We start from the raw sequence: 15,416 nt of genomic DNA, 5'->3' as shown, positions 1-15,416 counted from the left end.
AGCTCATTAAATGTATGAACCTCTGAAAGGGATTGGTAATTGTTTTAAATGTTGGCGCACATATTGAACAAATCTGAATATTGTTTTTCACCATAAACGAGCAACCCAAAGTTTGAGCTTAGCTAGTTTATCTAACACCCATCTTTTTTTTTTCTCCCTTTCTTGCCATTCTCCTACCTGTCACAACTTGTCACTTTCCTAAGACATTGCGTTCATTGCGTTAGGTCTGTTTTTGCATCATAGTTTTCTTCTTTTTCAGAGGGTTTTTATTCACTTCTGACCTTTGAAAACAATGCTATACATTGCAGAGATGGGTCTGTTCCAGTTTTTCCACTGCTGGTGGGCTTTTGTTTCAAGCTATTAATAAATCTGTTCAAAATAGTTTCCAAAGTTTTCAAACAACACACCCTGTACTATAATATTATTCCAGCCTGATAGATACAGTTTCCTCTTACTGTGTGGCTCATATCTGTATTTTTCTTAGTTTGTGATCATAGGAAGTGAAAGCACATGAACTAACTACCTGCGTGCCCAATTTGTTACTCATTGGCTGAGTCTTATCACATGTCATGGGAATTTTTTTTTTAAAAGTGTTTTAGTCTAGAGCTCATCTGGGAAGTACCGAGCTCTTCAGAGATAAACATGCCAACTACTTTCAGTTATGGCCAGGAAGGCGTGACTAACTGATCTCTTTTCATGATGCAGCAGACAAAGGTGTCATATACCAGATGGCTTAAAACATCTGTCTTGAATTTCACTTAGCTGTTTAATGCATGTGCAGGTCTGTGCTGTCATTAACCAGGTAACATGTGTGGGAGATTTGACTCTAGAAAGTGTGTGTGACCTGAGTGTATGTGTGTGGGCTCCCTCCATGGAGGAGACCTGCTGAGGCTGGGAAGATGTTATAAGTCTGCAGAGGACACGTGACAGCCAGACAACCCAGAAATGAACCGAGGTGGTTCACATCAGGGTCGCAGCACTCTTTTGCCTCTCGTGCCACCCTGGGGTGTATAATAGACCACTAATAGGAACAAAGGCTTTCTCTTAAAACCCCGCTATCCCCTCAGTCAACTGAACGCTTTCTCTGAGCTGGAAGTGTAGGTATGCTGACTAGAGAAGAACGCCCAATAACTTGAATGTGCCCTCTCATTTAGCCCTGTAATGATATAGCGGTGCACCAGCAATTCAGTCAAAGCATGTCACGTTGACATTAGACACTTAAAAGTCGCCTTTCCTTGCTTTGGATTTGTGAAGATGCAGAAAAATGCCATTTTCTATCTGAGTACCAGAGTGTACGCAGTTATGTTCAAGCTTATACCAAAGCTTCTACACATCAAAGAGGAGTCGGCACAGCTGCTTTTACGAGTGTGCACTGACTTTACTTAAAGGGATGTTGGGTTTCTTGTAGTCTGATTTATTTTCAGGAAGCCAGGGGACCAACTTTTAAAAATATTCCCCATGAACTGATGAGAAGTGAAAAACAGAACTGGAAACGTTTTCTTTAAATTTCTCTTTCACTTTGTGTTGGGAATTTGTTGAAAGGGATTTTTTCAAAATTAACCACACACTCAAAAGCAAAAGCATAAAAAGGCTAAAAGCACAACCAGCTTCCCCTCATATAGTTGTGACTCACTGGCAGTGAATCATGTGGGAGAAATCACCAGTGGGTTTATTTAGGAAATGAGGAGACGTTTTATAGGGTCGATAACGTTTTTAAGTTTTTTTAATGAGTCACACATTGTGTGCCTGTTGACTGCCAGAGCAGAAGCTCCTTATGCTTTTCATCTCCTGCCACTGTGAGGATGTAGCCACAACATACATACTGGACAGACTTGTTTCATCTCTACACTCGTGGTGTGGTAAGCTCTTTTTTTTAAAAGATTTTTGCAGATGGTGTTGTAAGTCTGCCTGTAACAATAAAGGTTTTCTCTCTTTTTTCCCCACATCTACATAAAAGTAATACTGTGGGGAAAAAGGTTGAACTTGTAATCCTGTACTTTGGTCTGGTTAGCATCGACAGGGTGCTTGTTTAGTTTTATTCTACGCTCGTTCTCTTACGGTTTCCTTCTGTGTTTTCCATACATTTATGGCTTTCTTGAACTAAATCACAGAGCTAGTCTTGTGTGTCTCGCTGACACAGACAAAAGTCTCTCTTGCTCTGTTTGAGATATCATTGAAGCCTTCCTTTTAATGTTAACTTTCCTCTCGGGTTCTGTGATGGTATATTTTGACTGTTTTCATAAAGAACTCAAGGCAGCACATGTGAGCTGCTTGAGGCATAATTCTGACTATCTCAGATTCTCAGATGACTTGAAATATCAAAGATGGGTTGTTGGGTTTTTTGCTTAAAGAGTTTCCACTATAGTACTTTATTTTATCACTCTGATCTTTTACTGTTAGAGACTGACTATGAAAGGGTCTGTGTGTGTGTTTAGATGTGTGAACAGGCAGCTGTTTTAATAATGTCATACACGCTGTGCTATAATTTGACTCCTCAGAAAAGGAGTCGCAGATATACTTTCAAATTCCTGGGGCGAGTCTCTCTGGAATTTACTTGGGTTTGGCCTTACACTTTCCCCTCAGAACGAATCTAGTGGTTGTCCTTTGACCTATCCCGGCACTCCCCATTAGTTCAGGCTTCGAGAGCCACAGACGGACACAGCTGGTAGGCGTCTTGGTTCATAGTAGGGACGTGCGTCACTTCAGCTGTTTCAGGACAACTGGGCTCTCTCAAGGTATCTTGTAGGAAGTGAAATGCTTAAAGCTTTGCTCTTCATGTGTGTTAATTTAATTATTTTTTTATATGATGGGCTATTCACAAGCGGGACGTAGAATGAGCTTTGAACCCTGACGTAGTGGATACAGCATTGTCCTCTGCGAATCTTTGTCTTTTTAGTTTCCTTCCTCCACGCAGATCGCAGTGATCCCATTGGTCTGTGCTCCGAGGTGTTTGTGTAGCAGAAGCTTGGCCTGTGCGACCTCATTTCCTCTTCCTGTCCAGCCAATGTTAATAATAACCTGTGCTTTTCAGACCCCCACTATTCTCAGGAGGAATATAAGAACTTCCAAATCCATATCCGGCAAAATGACTCAGCTGATGGCTTTTCCAACAACTGTTAGTCTATGTTTAAAAGAAAAGAGAAATGGATCTCCTGACAGCCGTGTTCCCGTAGCAGCACAGAAGATCACAGGGACAAATGTTAGTATTCAGAAACGTGACAGGGGTGTCTTGGACTGTGTATATGGGGGAGGCAAAAGAGCTGCTTACACTCATTCAAATTTGCTGATTTGTTTCCCAGGTCAGATTATGCAGTTGTTTTCACAAAGGCAGAATAAAATAACCTTGTGTTATTTTACATATCTCTGTCTTCTTGTAAGTCTCACATGCTAACTGATGGAAAGGCTTTCAAATGCATTCAGTATGCTATTCATGTGTTAACATGCGTCGCATGCAGCTATCTTTTGTGCCCATGACGTAGCTGAAATGGAAATTCCCTGTTTGCAAACACTGGTAGATTCTAATAAATCTAGAGAGCTCTTACACTCCCAATGATGATTATAATGTCTTTCTAACAACTGTGATAAATTGCTGTGCATAATCCCCTCCTGCAGCTAATGTTCAGTAAACACCTGACCAGCAGGCTACCAGCAGGCAACACACCCTTTTTAAACAACTTTGATTGTTGTTCAAATGAGGTCCAGGCCTGTTTAGTGTTACGTAAGAGCCCGAATGACTAGAGGTGGAAGATGGGTCGTTGTCTTCCCCTTTCTTGATCTCAATGGCTGTCGTTGACAGAGGCGTTTCCCTGACGATGGCACAGCCATGCATTGTGTTAGGCTCCCCCACAATGCCACAAAGGCCCCTAAATGAGCCCTGAGGAATTCTAGCCTTCCCGCTCATTCCCTTGCTGCACTCTCCCACGACTAATCCCCACCCCTTCTCATTTACACATGCTCACACTATTCTCTCTTGGTCTGTTCAACCCTCAGCCATCACCAGCAAAAGTCTTCCCATTTAAGCCAGTTGTTGCTGTTGTAGTTTCTCACAATTTTACTGTGTTTGTCTTTCATTTGGTTCAGATGTCATATTCATACTTTAGCTCACTAGAGCTGTTTTGATATGCAAATGCTGGAGTTGTGTAATGAGATTAAGGGTTTTAAACAGAGATGGAAAGCACTGTACAGCTTTTCTATTGGAGTTTGAGCCTCCGCACGAACTTGATGGTTGTCGCACCGAACCCTGTTGGCATCTAACATAATGCGCCAGGGCAGCACACGATGCATGTACTACACCTTTTCTGAGCCTGGGTGGAACAATAGCAGGCAAATAAAAAAGAAAGAAGAGCTTAGCCAAGAGAACTGATAGGTTTCGCTTTTATTTTTGTTGTTATTATTTTTATCTTGACAGTTGTTCACTTCTACAAACTGTCGGCAGTTGTTTTAATCCACAAGGGAAAGGATGCTGCTGAATTAATCAGAGGTTGTTGTGTTTTATTGAATGTGTGGATACAGGAGTAAAGGGTAATATTTTATTTGACATAAAGTTGGCTTTTGACCATGAAGATAAAGAAAAGTGTACAGGGCTGCTTAGGTCTAAAGATTATTTGGTTTCCATCTATAAAGTCAGACGTATTAGAAAGTCTTTATAAGCCCTCTTCCGGCCTTGGCACAGCATGTGAACATTGCATTAGGCATTTCCTGTTTGTATTGTATATGGAGAAACCCTCTCTCCAAACCTCCCCAGGCAGGAAGTAGTGGTCACTACTATGTCAGAGTCAATCCTCATTAAGTTTGTGACTCTCCCAGAAGGAATACAGAAGACAGATTAATGTTTTAGACTGGTGTATATACGAAGACCAGTTGTGATAAAAGCTCTGTTTCATGTGTGAGAGGTGTTGCTACAGCATACCAGTGCTAAACCGTCACCTGTGTGTCACGTACTGAGGTGGCAATCATTTTTGTGTCACCTCCCCCAGAGTGAGAAAACACGGACTGTTTCAAAGAGCACACACAGGGGTTTCACATGTTTACAGCTGTCACCTTGTCACCACTGGGTGGTGTGGGGTGATTCTCATCCATCAGAGCTCGTCTTCACACGTGTCTGTCTGTGAGTCTTTTATTTAGGCTGTAAAGGGTCTCGATTGTTTTTGGGAATGCAGAGATCTTGTGGCGTTCCCTCCGTCAGTGCTTGGGTCGTGGGGGGCAGACACTGGGGCCAGGTGGCTGAGTCCCAGCTGTTTACAGGCTCTGCACGCATGGTGAGTCTGTGGGACTGGTCAAAGATGAAAACAAGTTTATATTCAAAAGGCTGAGATGGTGTGACTCACACTATAGAGGAGGGTGGCACAGGGTCTAAAGAGAGAGAGGACTGAGCTGTAGCTAGGAGAACTAAAGGAAGTTTGCCGTTGGCTGGAGGACCTCAGGGGAATCGTTTAAGTATTGTTCCAGAGTTGTGGGGTGGAGAGGGGGGGGGGTCCCTCTGCCTCTTTCTCTCCTCCCTCTGCGTCCTCTTCCTGCCGTTACAGCCAGACTTTCTTCTGAGTCCCAGTACACTTGGAAAAGGGAAGCCATTGAACATTGGTTTTGTCTCTCCACTGATCTGCGTTTGTGTTGGATTTACCGGGACATAAGGCGATTAGCTTTGATGTAATCAATTACCCCGCTGAATCTTAAGTAGTGATTAAAGGAAAGGAGGGTAAGTGTTCTTTGCCTACCTTTAAACTTATTTACCTCTTTGAACATTGATTAAGCAAGAAGATACTCTGAGCTTGTTTGTTTAGTGTTGCTACACATGACTTCCTCGGACCAGGCACCGTCTGTGTCCAAGCATGCATGTATGTGCAACAGTGCCGGCTTTAGACGCTCACTGGTTTAAGAGGGCAAGTTTCTGATCAGCTGTGGAATGAAAAGTCCTGATTACTGTGGAAGATTATGAGGCAGCAGCAGACCAGAACAGTGTGACCAGATTGATGGCAGATTGTTTTACATTGCTGGGATTAGCAGTGGGTCATTGGTTTATAAGTTAGCCTGGCCTCTCAGCCAAGTTCAACTTCAAGTAAGTTGCACTTTGAACCCGAGTCAAGATATCATCTGCCCACTGCTGCAATCCTGACTTTTCTCAGATCAACCTCTTTTCCCATGGTCACAGTTGCTTTTCTAGTGTTTCAAATGTTTTTCAATCCTTAAAAATATCAAATATTACACATAACTGAACTTACTATGTTCTCCAGACATCTGAGACAAGCGTGAGGAGGAATGGATGTGTTTCAGTGAAATATGTTCAGAGAGTCATTATTTTTAGCCTCTTTAGCTACAACACACACTAAAGTTATTGTCTCATGCTTTGGCATGGCTATTATGACTGCCAGACTAAAAATGGAGTTAAGTATTTGGAGGTCAGTGAAATGTTTGGAGAAGAATGTGTGGATTGCTGCAGATTTTTTTCCCCAGCCCTGTCAGCAGTGAATATTTCAGAGTAGAGGAAACCTAGCCAGTGGCTGTATGACTGCATACATATGATTACATGATTTTTACTGCCTCTTGATGTTTGGGTTTATATTTAGACTTGATTATTTGTCTGATCTCATTGTGTGTATGTTTTCCCCTTTTCAGGGATACTTCTCAAAGATGGCAGCCAGCACCTGGTTCTAAGGCAGCCATGTTGGTGAAGGTGAACAGCATGAGCCGCACCCAGCCCAACCCAGCAATCCAGCAAAACCTCCAGCAAAATAAAGCCAATACCTTCACCCTCCACACCTCCTGCAACAAGGCCCAAGGGGGACAGTTCAGCTCTGCACAGGGATATAAAACAGCCCCTTCCGGCAAAATGACAGGTGACACACGTCAGGCCCATCACCTGAGAAAAGCCAGCAACGGCAGCTTTTGTTTGGTGACGTCAGACAGTAGCCATCCCAGTCCACTCCTTCACAGGTCACAGACGAGCACACCACGCCCCGTCTCTCCCCATTATGGCTGCACTGCTCCAATCTATGATGAGCCAGTTTCGGAGTGCCCTATATATGATGAACCCCCCACAGACATGGAGGTGGAGGGGGCACACTTGTACAATGGACAACTTCTGTCTCGTTTGACACCTACCCATAGTCTCCAGAAACCCAGACTCCTCCAGCAACCTGCTTCATCTCATCCAGGGTCCAGACACAAGAGAAATCCTTCTGCTTCCGACTACAGCCCAGCTGGCCTGGAGTGTATCAAGCACATGGTCAACGTGGACCCCAAACAGGGGCTTCTATCCAGCTCTCCTGTGCCCACGCGTTCCCCTTCACCTACCTCCAGGCAAGACCCTGTATTGACGCAGCCTCAACCGTATCCACATCCCCACACTCACTCTTTACAGCAGGGTCGAGGTCAGTTAAGGGACAGGGAACCAGGAACGCCAGGCCCAAGTTCACTGGACAAGAAACAAAGCTGGCGGGTCCTGGAGGCCACTGTGCAGCGCGCCATGGAGGCTCGGCACAGCAGGCAGAGCAGCCAGGCCTCTCAGGACTTCCCCTCCTCGACCCCGCAGGCCACAGCAAACTATCAAGACTCTGGTTACTCCACTGGCCCCTCCCCGAGTCTCAGGCGAAAGAGCAGGAGAAGGGTGGGAGCCGGTGGTGGTGCAGGAGGTAGGCCAGGGTCAGTAGGCAGCAGTGGGGAGCTGTGCGCCCTCAATGAGAGGTTGATGGCCGAAATGAGGGAGGTGGTAAGTCGCTCCAACACAATGAGAGAGGTGAGAGCAGGGCTGGATCCAGAGATGGGGGAGAGGGTTGTTGTAGCTCGGACACGCTCCCCCGCAGACTCACTTAGGTGGTACGGAGGAGGAGGGGGACGGGGGTCGGCAGGAAGGTGCGCATCTCGAGAGGACCTCACTGGAGGCCCCCGGACAATGAAAGGGGCAAGTACCTGTGACAACCCAGCCCTGACTCCTCTGGAAATGCCAGGGAGGCAGAAAAGAACTTATGAAAAGGTGGATACCTTGGAGTTGAGTGTCAATAGCCAGGCCAGCCTGTCGTCACCAGAGACCCCAGGACCACCCTCCCAGGTAACCCCCTTATGTTTCTGTGTGTATTTGTGGGTCTGTGGGTGGGTTGGTGAATGAGTGACGCAAACAGCAAAAAGTTTATTTTGTTACAAACAACTACTTACGATTGTAAGATAAGGGCTCTTATCCAGTGTTTTGATACTTTCCTGTTTGATTAAGAGATCAACTGTTTTTGTGTGGTCTGTTTTCCTCAGCAGGTGTGCTTGGATTAAGCTTTGTTCAGTTTGAGCGCTGGTTACTGATATTTGTCGAGAATCAATATCTTAGGAGGAAAAATAAATCAGTTTCACTGTCAAATGAATATTTAGCTGCTGCTTTTATATCATCAAGTTTGTATGTTCTGTGAGAGCTGTGAGTGACAGACAATATTTTGCAGTAATATTCTTCTTTACTATTAGGTCCAGTTATATATTTTTTTAAATATAATTTGGTATTTTTTTTTATTATGAGGTCTTATAAAAGGTATCCATAAAAAATTGCTGTGAAAATGGAAAAACAAATTTCTGACCTCTATTTGGACTAATGTAAGTAGCATAGCAGCCAGTTCCAAGGTCTGCTTCTTCTAATCAACAGGCACACACCTCATGCATCCGTAAATGTTAAAATCTCTATATAAAGCCGTTTAAGTTCGCCTCTGCAACCCACAGTGATTAATGTTTGATGCAGCGGTTGCGTCTGGGATGAAAACAATAGGCCTAATCCGTTTCTTTGAGAAGAAATTAGAGGATTTTGTGAGTAATGCCTCTTACATTCCAGTCTTGAGTGCCTAAATATCCCCAGGACATTTGACAGTGAGCAGGCTGAGCACCACTGACAATAGTGGCCACAATCCCAGCAATAGCTGTCATCCTCTTACCACCGTCCATCTGCCCTGCCCTGCAGGTACTGTATACTCACATGCCAGCTCTGTGCTTGGGCATCTGGGGCCCATGCCAGGCCAGAAAGATTCAGGACATGGCTTCCCTTGGTCAGGAAGGAGAGCCACTGTGGCCCATATGGCCCATGTTTGGCAAGGAGTTACGAGGCGGACTGGTACCACGGCTTATTGGTACCACTGTAGCTATAGTCTGCTTGACAACAGCCAAGGCCCCCTAAGTCTGTCCTGGAATGTTCTTCAGACCTGCTGTTATGTCACTCATAGATTATAGCTGGTTATGTGTAATTACAAAAACTCTACTCTAGAAAATGTAGTGCTAGAGTTCTTTTCTTTTCAAAGAATGCACTGGAACAATTTTTACAGAAACAATCCTTTTCTGTTCCCACTGTTCCTTGTACTGATCCGTCTGTTAACTAAACAGTTTAATTTACTAAAATGAGTCTTTTACATAGTAAAATGTATTCTCTACTTCATCAAGCATTCAATTTGTTCATTTCATCTAGTACTATTTTAAAGCTGTAGTGGATTCCTTTTAAAGCCAAATCACAGACCTGCTTTATTTGACTGAGAAACAAAAATCTGAAACCCAGCTTGTCTGGCACTCATCACTTCCATAGTACCGCAGGGTCTCGTTAAAGACATGTCAATGCTTTTTAGGTCCCATTAGTAAATCTGAGCTTTGATTTTGGCTCAGGGTTTGTGTTGTTCTTGGCTGTTTGGGGGATATGCGTCGGTTACTGGATTCCTGTATTAAGAGAGCCAAGGTGCTCCTTTCACATTTACATGGCCACGAACTCAACCTCAGGGATCACAGGGAAGTCTTGTGCAGAGCATAGATGTAACTCGGTTAGTGTTAAAAAAAGATTATTTTTTTGTTTGTTTTTTGGTGCCACTACGTGCTCACCTACTGTTCAGGACAGGGTTCATAAGGATTTGTGGAGATTTCTTCCTGTTTCAGTTCTTTGCTGGCATTAGGGAATAAATGTGCCAGTCCTGCAACAGTCCCCCTCGAGTCCCAGCACTGCAGAGCCGAGCATAGTAGGCAGAAAGCAGCCTGCCTCTCAAAGGCTGCAGCTGCATGCACACAGTTTGCATATTTGCTGCACTCTTGCCTCACATCCTCTCTCCTTTACTTCCTCTGTCCCATGTCCACCCCGTGTCCTCCCTGCAGGCCAGCACCCTAGAGCTGCAGGCTCAGTTGGAGAGCAGAAAGAAAGGCATGGTGGATGGACGGACTGCTTCCCTGGGCCCCCACCGCCCCACCAACCACGACAACGCAGAAGGAGGTGATGGTGCGGGTGGAAGAGTAGGAGGGTCTGCCTACCAACTCTCCTACGCCACCCTGCGGCAGCCCCCACCTCCTGACATTGGCATGGAGGACTGGGCCAGCAAGCATCTCAACATGCACACACAGGGACTCTTCCGGCGCCGGGTCTCCATCGCCAACATGCTGTCTTGGAACCGCGGGTCCATCAAAAAGCCCATGCTCATCACCAGCAATCGCGCTGTCAGGAAGGAGGCCTGCGAGATGTTCAAGCTCGTCCAAGCTTACATGGGAGACAGGCCCTCACGTCTCGACCGCCGTCACTGCGCCCTGCTTATCATTACCAAGTGCTGGGACATGCCGGGGCTGCGGGACGAACTGTACGTGCAGTTGGTGAGGCAAACCACAGGCAACTCCAGCCCCAGAAGTTTGGCAGCAGGCTGGGAGCTGATGGCCGTCAGCTTGGCCTTCTTTGCCCCCTCCCCAAAGTTCCGCTGTTACCTGGAAGGCTACATACAGAGACACACGGAGCCAACCAGCGACAAGAAATGTGAGTCTCAGACTGAGCAGCAGGGTGGGTCACCTTTCTTTCTTCTGTACCTCCCTGTGTTGTCTGATTAAAGTAGTTCCTGTTTTTTTTTTAATAGTTCTCATGTGTTCCTCCTTGCCCTTCTATTTCCCATTCGGATTATATTTCTGTTTTGTCCAAATGATCAAGTGTAGTATGATGAGGTGTGATCTTACTACTGGCTCTGTTTTTATCTAACTGATATTTATTTGACCTTTGCTATTGTGTGTGTTTCGTAGTGACCCAATTCATACTGGAACAACAGGAACTAAAGCTTAAGAAGAATTCAAAGTCCAGAAAGAAGCGAAAACAGAATTCAGAGGAGGAAGAAGGTACATTTTTTTTTGTTTATGTCCCTTTCAGTCCAACATATTACTTTTTGAAACAGTTTTCCCCACTTGGTCATGGTTATCTCTTGGACAGGGCGGGGGAATAAGTTTAAAGATGTTTTTCTACTCTCTTTAAAACATGTCTGGAGTCCAAGCAGAGCAAGCCATTACAAATCAAATATATCAGTCCCTGCAGAGTGACCACTCTGAGTGGGATGGAAAATGCAGCACTGTGCAGTTTGTCGGTCGAGTACATGCTGATGTACTTGCCGGCACCATGAATGGCTTCTTAGAGAGTTGAGCTGAAAAACAGTAGGATGAGAATTTCATGAGGCCCTGGACACAATTGGCCACACTGTGATTCGTATCAGCGGCCTCTCTCTCTCTCTCCCTGCCACTTGTTTGTCAGACGGCCTTTTAAGTGGATAGCTACTCATCAGCACGTGCCCTCATTAGACCAACCCACACTGCCAGCTCTGGTGATGATGTCACCAGAGAGGAACCCAATCTTTTCAACAACAGCGGCTACACGCTTTGTACTTCACTGACTCAGGGCTTTACGCTGGAAAACCTCAAGCTGACTAATGGGTCAAAGAGAAAGCCCACTGAACCTCGCTGAGTAACTCTAATGGCCAAAAAGAATCCCGATGACCGCCAACAAGCAGAAAAACAGTATGAAGAAAGCTGCTGTTTGTGTGGCGGGTTACAGAGCTGGAACGCACTTTGTGTTTTGACTAGCTCAACAAGCAGCTGTGAGCAGCAGGTGTGGGAGTCCAACATGGGAACTAAAGCTGAGGTCTGGCCTAGTGTGGCCTTGGAAACATCTACACGTTTGGGATCAGAAGTAGGGCTGTTTTCAGCCAGCACTTGGAGGAGCATTTTGCAAATAATGACGAAGACGAGACATAAGCCTTCTCTTTATTTTAATGACTCTGTTTTTGTTGTTGTTAAGTTTCCCTTCAGTCTATGTGTAGACAGGTGTCATGCCGTTCTCAGCCTGGTACGGTACACTCAAGCTCTTAATGAGCTCAAATTTCTCCCGGGCTTTGGTTGCCTGGGTGTTGTGTTTTTCATGCCAGCAAGTCTGATGTAAATATAGACCACCGCTAGTGTTTAAACCCCTTCTTCTCACTGCAGTGCAGGGGCTCTACACTCTTGCTTTTCTTCCTGTAAATGTTGGGAACTGTTTGGGGTGGGGGGAAAGCCAATCTTTGCCAAGATCAAGGGCAAATTATTGGTATGATCTCGCTAATTAGACATAATTATAGTCAGACGTGGGCAGATTAGCAGAAGTTGCAAACTTGCATAGGAGTCACCTGTTTGCTATAAATCTGTAGACTCTTGGGATTTTTGGGAATGCACTGGAAAGTGTTACTTTTTAAATTATTGTCAGTAAATTTGTCCAGTCTGGGCCTGATTAAGGTTCTTGATAGAGCGAAGTGTGAATACAGCACTAGAGCTTCAGAGTTTAAGTATTTATCACACTACACAAATATGTAGATATATTTTTTTTATAAGCTGAAAAAATGACTGAACAATCAGCGCTCTATTCTTTCGTGAACTCTAGGTGTAGAAAATTTCTAGGAAGATCAGGTGCTTTTTGAATCAGCTTTTTCTTTTAGGCATTTCTCATCCAGAATAGATCTGGACCCTGCTTTAGGGCAGGTAGCATACGGGAAGCCTCTGTGCTTCTTATTCACTCCAGAGGCTTTTATGTCTTGTGTGTGCTGATGAATCACCTGAACATTGGATGTGTGGGCTGGATCTTGACTCTGAGCTTTTGTTCAGCAGCAGTAAATCTTCCCTCAGCCTGACAGTTTAGCCGGGCCTGCTTTAATCCCCATATGCCAGAATCACACTGTCAACAAGTCTCTCCAATTACCAGTGCCTGCTTTGATACTCTATGTGACATCAGTGGGGAAAAACAGCTTGGGAAAGAATTTCAATCATTTATTATTTTGTGTGTTCAGTAATGCCTGACGCTTAAGGGGTTTACATATTGTTCCTTCTCCCACAGGCCTCCCCATCAGCACCTATGCCAAGTTCTGCCACCGGAAGCTGCAGAAGGTTGCAATCACCGGTGGCAAAAAGGTACGCTAGAAGAATAAAAAGAGCTATCAAGGTGTTTCAGTTCCACATGATAAAAGTTCAGGCATATCAGTTTTAAAGGTCTGATGTGAATCATCTTAGATAGCGTCACAGAGAGAAACATAATTACAGGTATGCCTACAGTCACAGGTATAGACATAAACACAGACCCAGTCATTGTAGCACAGCTGCAGACACAACCATCATTAGTATCACGGCCCCTGATATACCCAGGTTGTAAATCCTCCCCCTGTGCTTCCTTCTCACCCTCCAGGGTCTACGTAAGCCCACTTTGGAGGAGATCGACCACAGCAGACGGGCTATTGTCACTCCCTCCCTTTTCGGCAGTTCTCTGGAGGAGGTGATGGAGCGGCAGAGTGAACTCTTCCCAGACAGGAAACTGCCCTGGGTGCAGGTTCAGCTTTCCCAGTACGTTCTCGCTCTGGGCGGAGCTCAGACAGAGGGCATCTTCAGGTAAGACAGACCCAACTCAGTCAATGACATGCCTCAACTCGAGCAGCAACTGTGCAGTGTTGAAAATTAGAAGGGGATCTTATGTACCAATGTGCACACTGTGTTGTATGTATAGTGCATCTAAACGTATGTGTGTGGTCTCCTTTAGCCACGTATTTCTCAGCGCTCTCTCCTTGAGCACAGTACACAGAACAGACAGCAGAAAAAACACTCCCAGGACAAGCACTGTTTTGATTTGATACTTCATGATATGTGTTTACATTACAGCTTAAGCCTACAAGCACGTGGGAGCTTCACAGCCGAGTGTTTGTGTAGGGTTTTCACCAGCAAAATGCAATCCTGTAGCATCTTGACTTGTTTAGAAAACGTTTGCTTTTCACTAAACATACTTTACGCAGATCTCTCTCTGTGAAACATCTACATAGGGAAATTCCTGAGGAGGGTGTTGTTTGGTTATATTGCTTATTCTGTTTTTGTGTTGTTTCATGCAACTACAGCAAACAAAGCAAGAGTCACCAGGCCACATTTGAGGCCAACTGGGTGTGCGTGAGGAATGGGTTTTGCCACCAGGCATGAAGAATGTGCAGAGTAGAAGTAGAGGTCCCTCTTGTGGCTGCTGGTTGTAACTGTAGGGTTGCTTTTTATCCACAGGGTTCCTGGAGATATTGATGAAGTAAATGCACTGAAGCTCCAAGTAGACCAGTGGAGGATTCCAGAGAACCTCTCTGACCCCAATGTTCCTGGTGAGCGCTGATTTTTAAATTTGAAGTATTTGATTGTTTTCTTCTTGAAGTTTTTCTTTATTAAAATAAAATCTCTTGTCATGTCTCGTTCAGCCTCTCTGATGAAGCTATGGTATCGGGAGCTGGAAGAACCCCTCATCCCCATGAACTTCTACAAGCAGTGCGTCACTAACTGCGATGACCCAGTGGCGGCCATTGCCGTGGTGCAATCTCTGCCTGAGCTCAACCGGCTCGTTCTCTGCTACTTCATCCACTTCCTGCAGGTAACCAATAAGCTGACAGATTCATAATCTTGTCACGCAGGGTCCTTAGTCATGGTGTAGTAAGTCAACACCATTGTGATTATATATACACATGTTTTGTTCAAAACAAAAGATCAGTTAAAACTGAACTTTACACTAATAACAAAACTCGGGGGGGGGGGGGGGGGAGAACGTCACATAAACATTTAAGAGTGGTTACAGTTGTCTGTAAGTGAAAGCACCACTCATTCAAAAAGAGCTGCAATGCAGAAGTAAAAGGAACAAAACAAAAACAATGATGAATCAAAAACTAGAATGAACACAAAGTATTGACTTAAAAGGTGTAGGATGACTTAATTGAGCCGTCTTACAGAGCACTTTGTCATGAGCAGACCTTTTTAATGTAGTCCACCAGATTAAAAAACAAGACAAAAGAATAAATTCTTGAACAGTGTTAATCATACCTAGTGTTTGTTTACCGTCCTAATAGTAAACATTTTTATTATTTACAGTGAATTACACATTCTTAATCAAGTTTGCTTGTCCTTGATCATACATTTAAAAACAAATATTCCTCTTAGTTCAATGCTACACATTTACAAGTTGCTGAATCCTATCTCAGCTGTAGGGCGAGAGGCAGGGTACACCCTGAACAGGTCACCAGTCTATCACAGGGCTAATAGAAAAAGACCCACTTTGGAATAACCAGTTAGCAAAACAGAGTGTTGGTAAACTCTTAAAAATCTCATTGATTGATTTATAAAGTAATTATATAATAAAACTATTG

General features: G+C 44.5%; 1 protein-coding gene across 3 annotated transcripts in view; it reads left to right on the top strand.

Moving 5' to 3' along the window:
• arhgap46a (Rho GTPase activating protein 46a) overlaps positions 1-15,416 on the top strand; it is a 30,090-nt gene that overhangs the window by 12,920 nt on the left and 1,754 nt on the right. Inside the window, exons 1-8 of one of the 3 annotated variants that reach the window (XM_085353045.1) lie at positions 5,647-5,695; positions 6,613-8,044; positions 10,093-10,759; positions 10,993-11,085; positions 13,100-13,173; positions 13,445-13,644; positions 14,296-14,387; positions 14,481-14,650. In XM_085353045.1, the coding sequence (XP_085209171.1) occupies positions 6,659-8,044; positions 10,093-10,759; positions 10,993-11,085; positions 13,100-13,173; positions 13,445-13,644; positions 14,296-14,387; positions 14,481-14,650 (2,682 nt within the window). In that variant the 5' untranslated portion in view covers positions 5,647-5,695; positions 6,613-6,658. Of the gene's footprint in view, positions 1-5,646; positions 5,696-6,612; positions 8,045-10,092; positions 10,760-10,992; positions 11,086-13,099; positions 13,174-13,444; positions 13,645-14,295; positions 14,388-14,480; positions 14,651-15,416 lie in introns of those variants that run through there. The other 2 variants (XM_085353044.1, XM_085353043.1) reach the window with 2 other exon arrangements.

This window comes from Diplotaxodon limnothrissa, linkage group LG5, assembly GCF_057381915.1.
Source record: "Diplotaxodon limnothrissa isolate DT_005_m linkage group LG5, D_limnothrissa_male_GT1.1, whole genome shotgun sequence".
NCBI lineage: Eukaryota > Metazoa > Chordata > Actinopteri > Cichliformes > Cichlidae > Diplotaxodon > Diplotaxodon limnothrissa.
The sequence above is the reverse complement of the archived record's forward strand: the minus strand, read 5'-3'. Positions and strand labels throughout refer to the sequence as shown.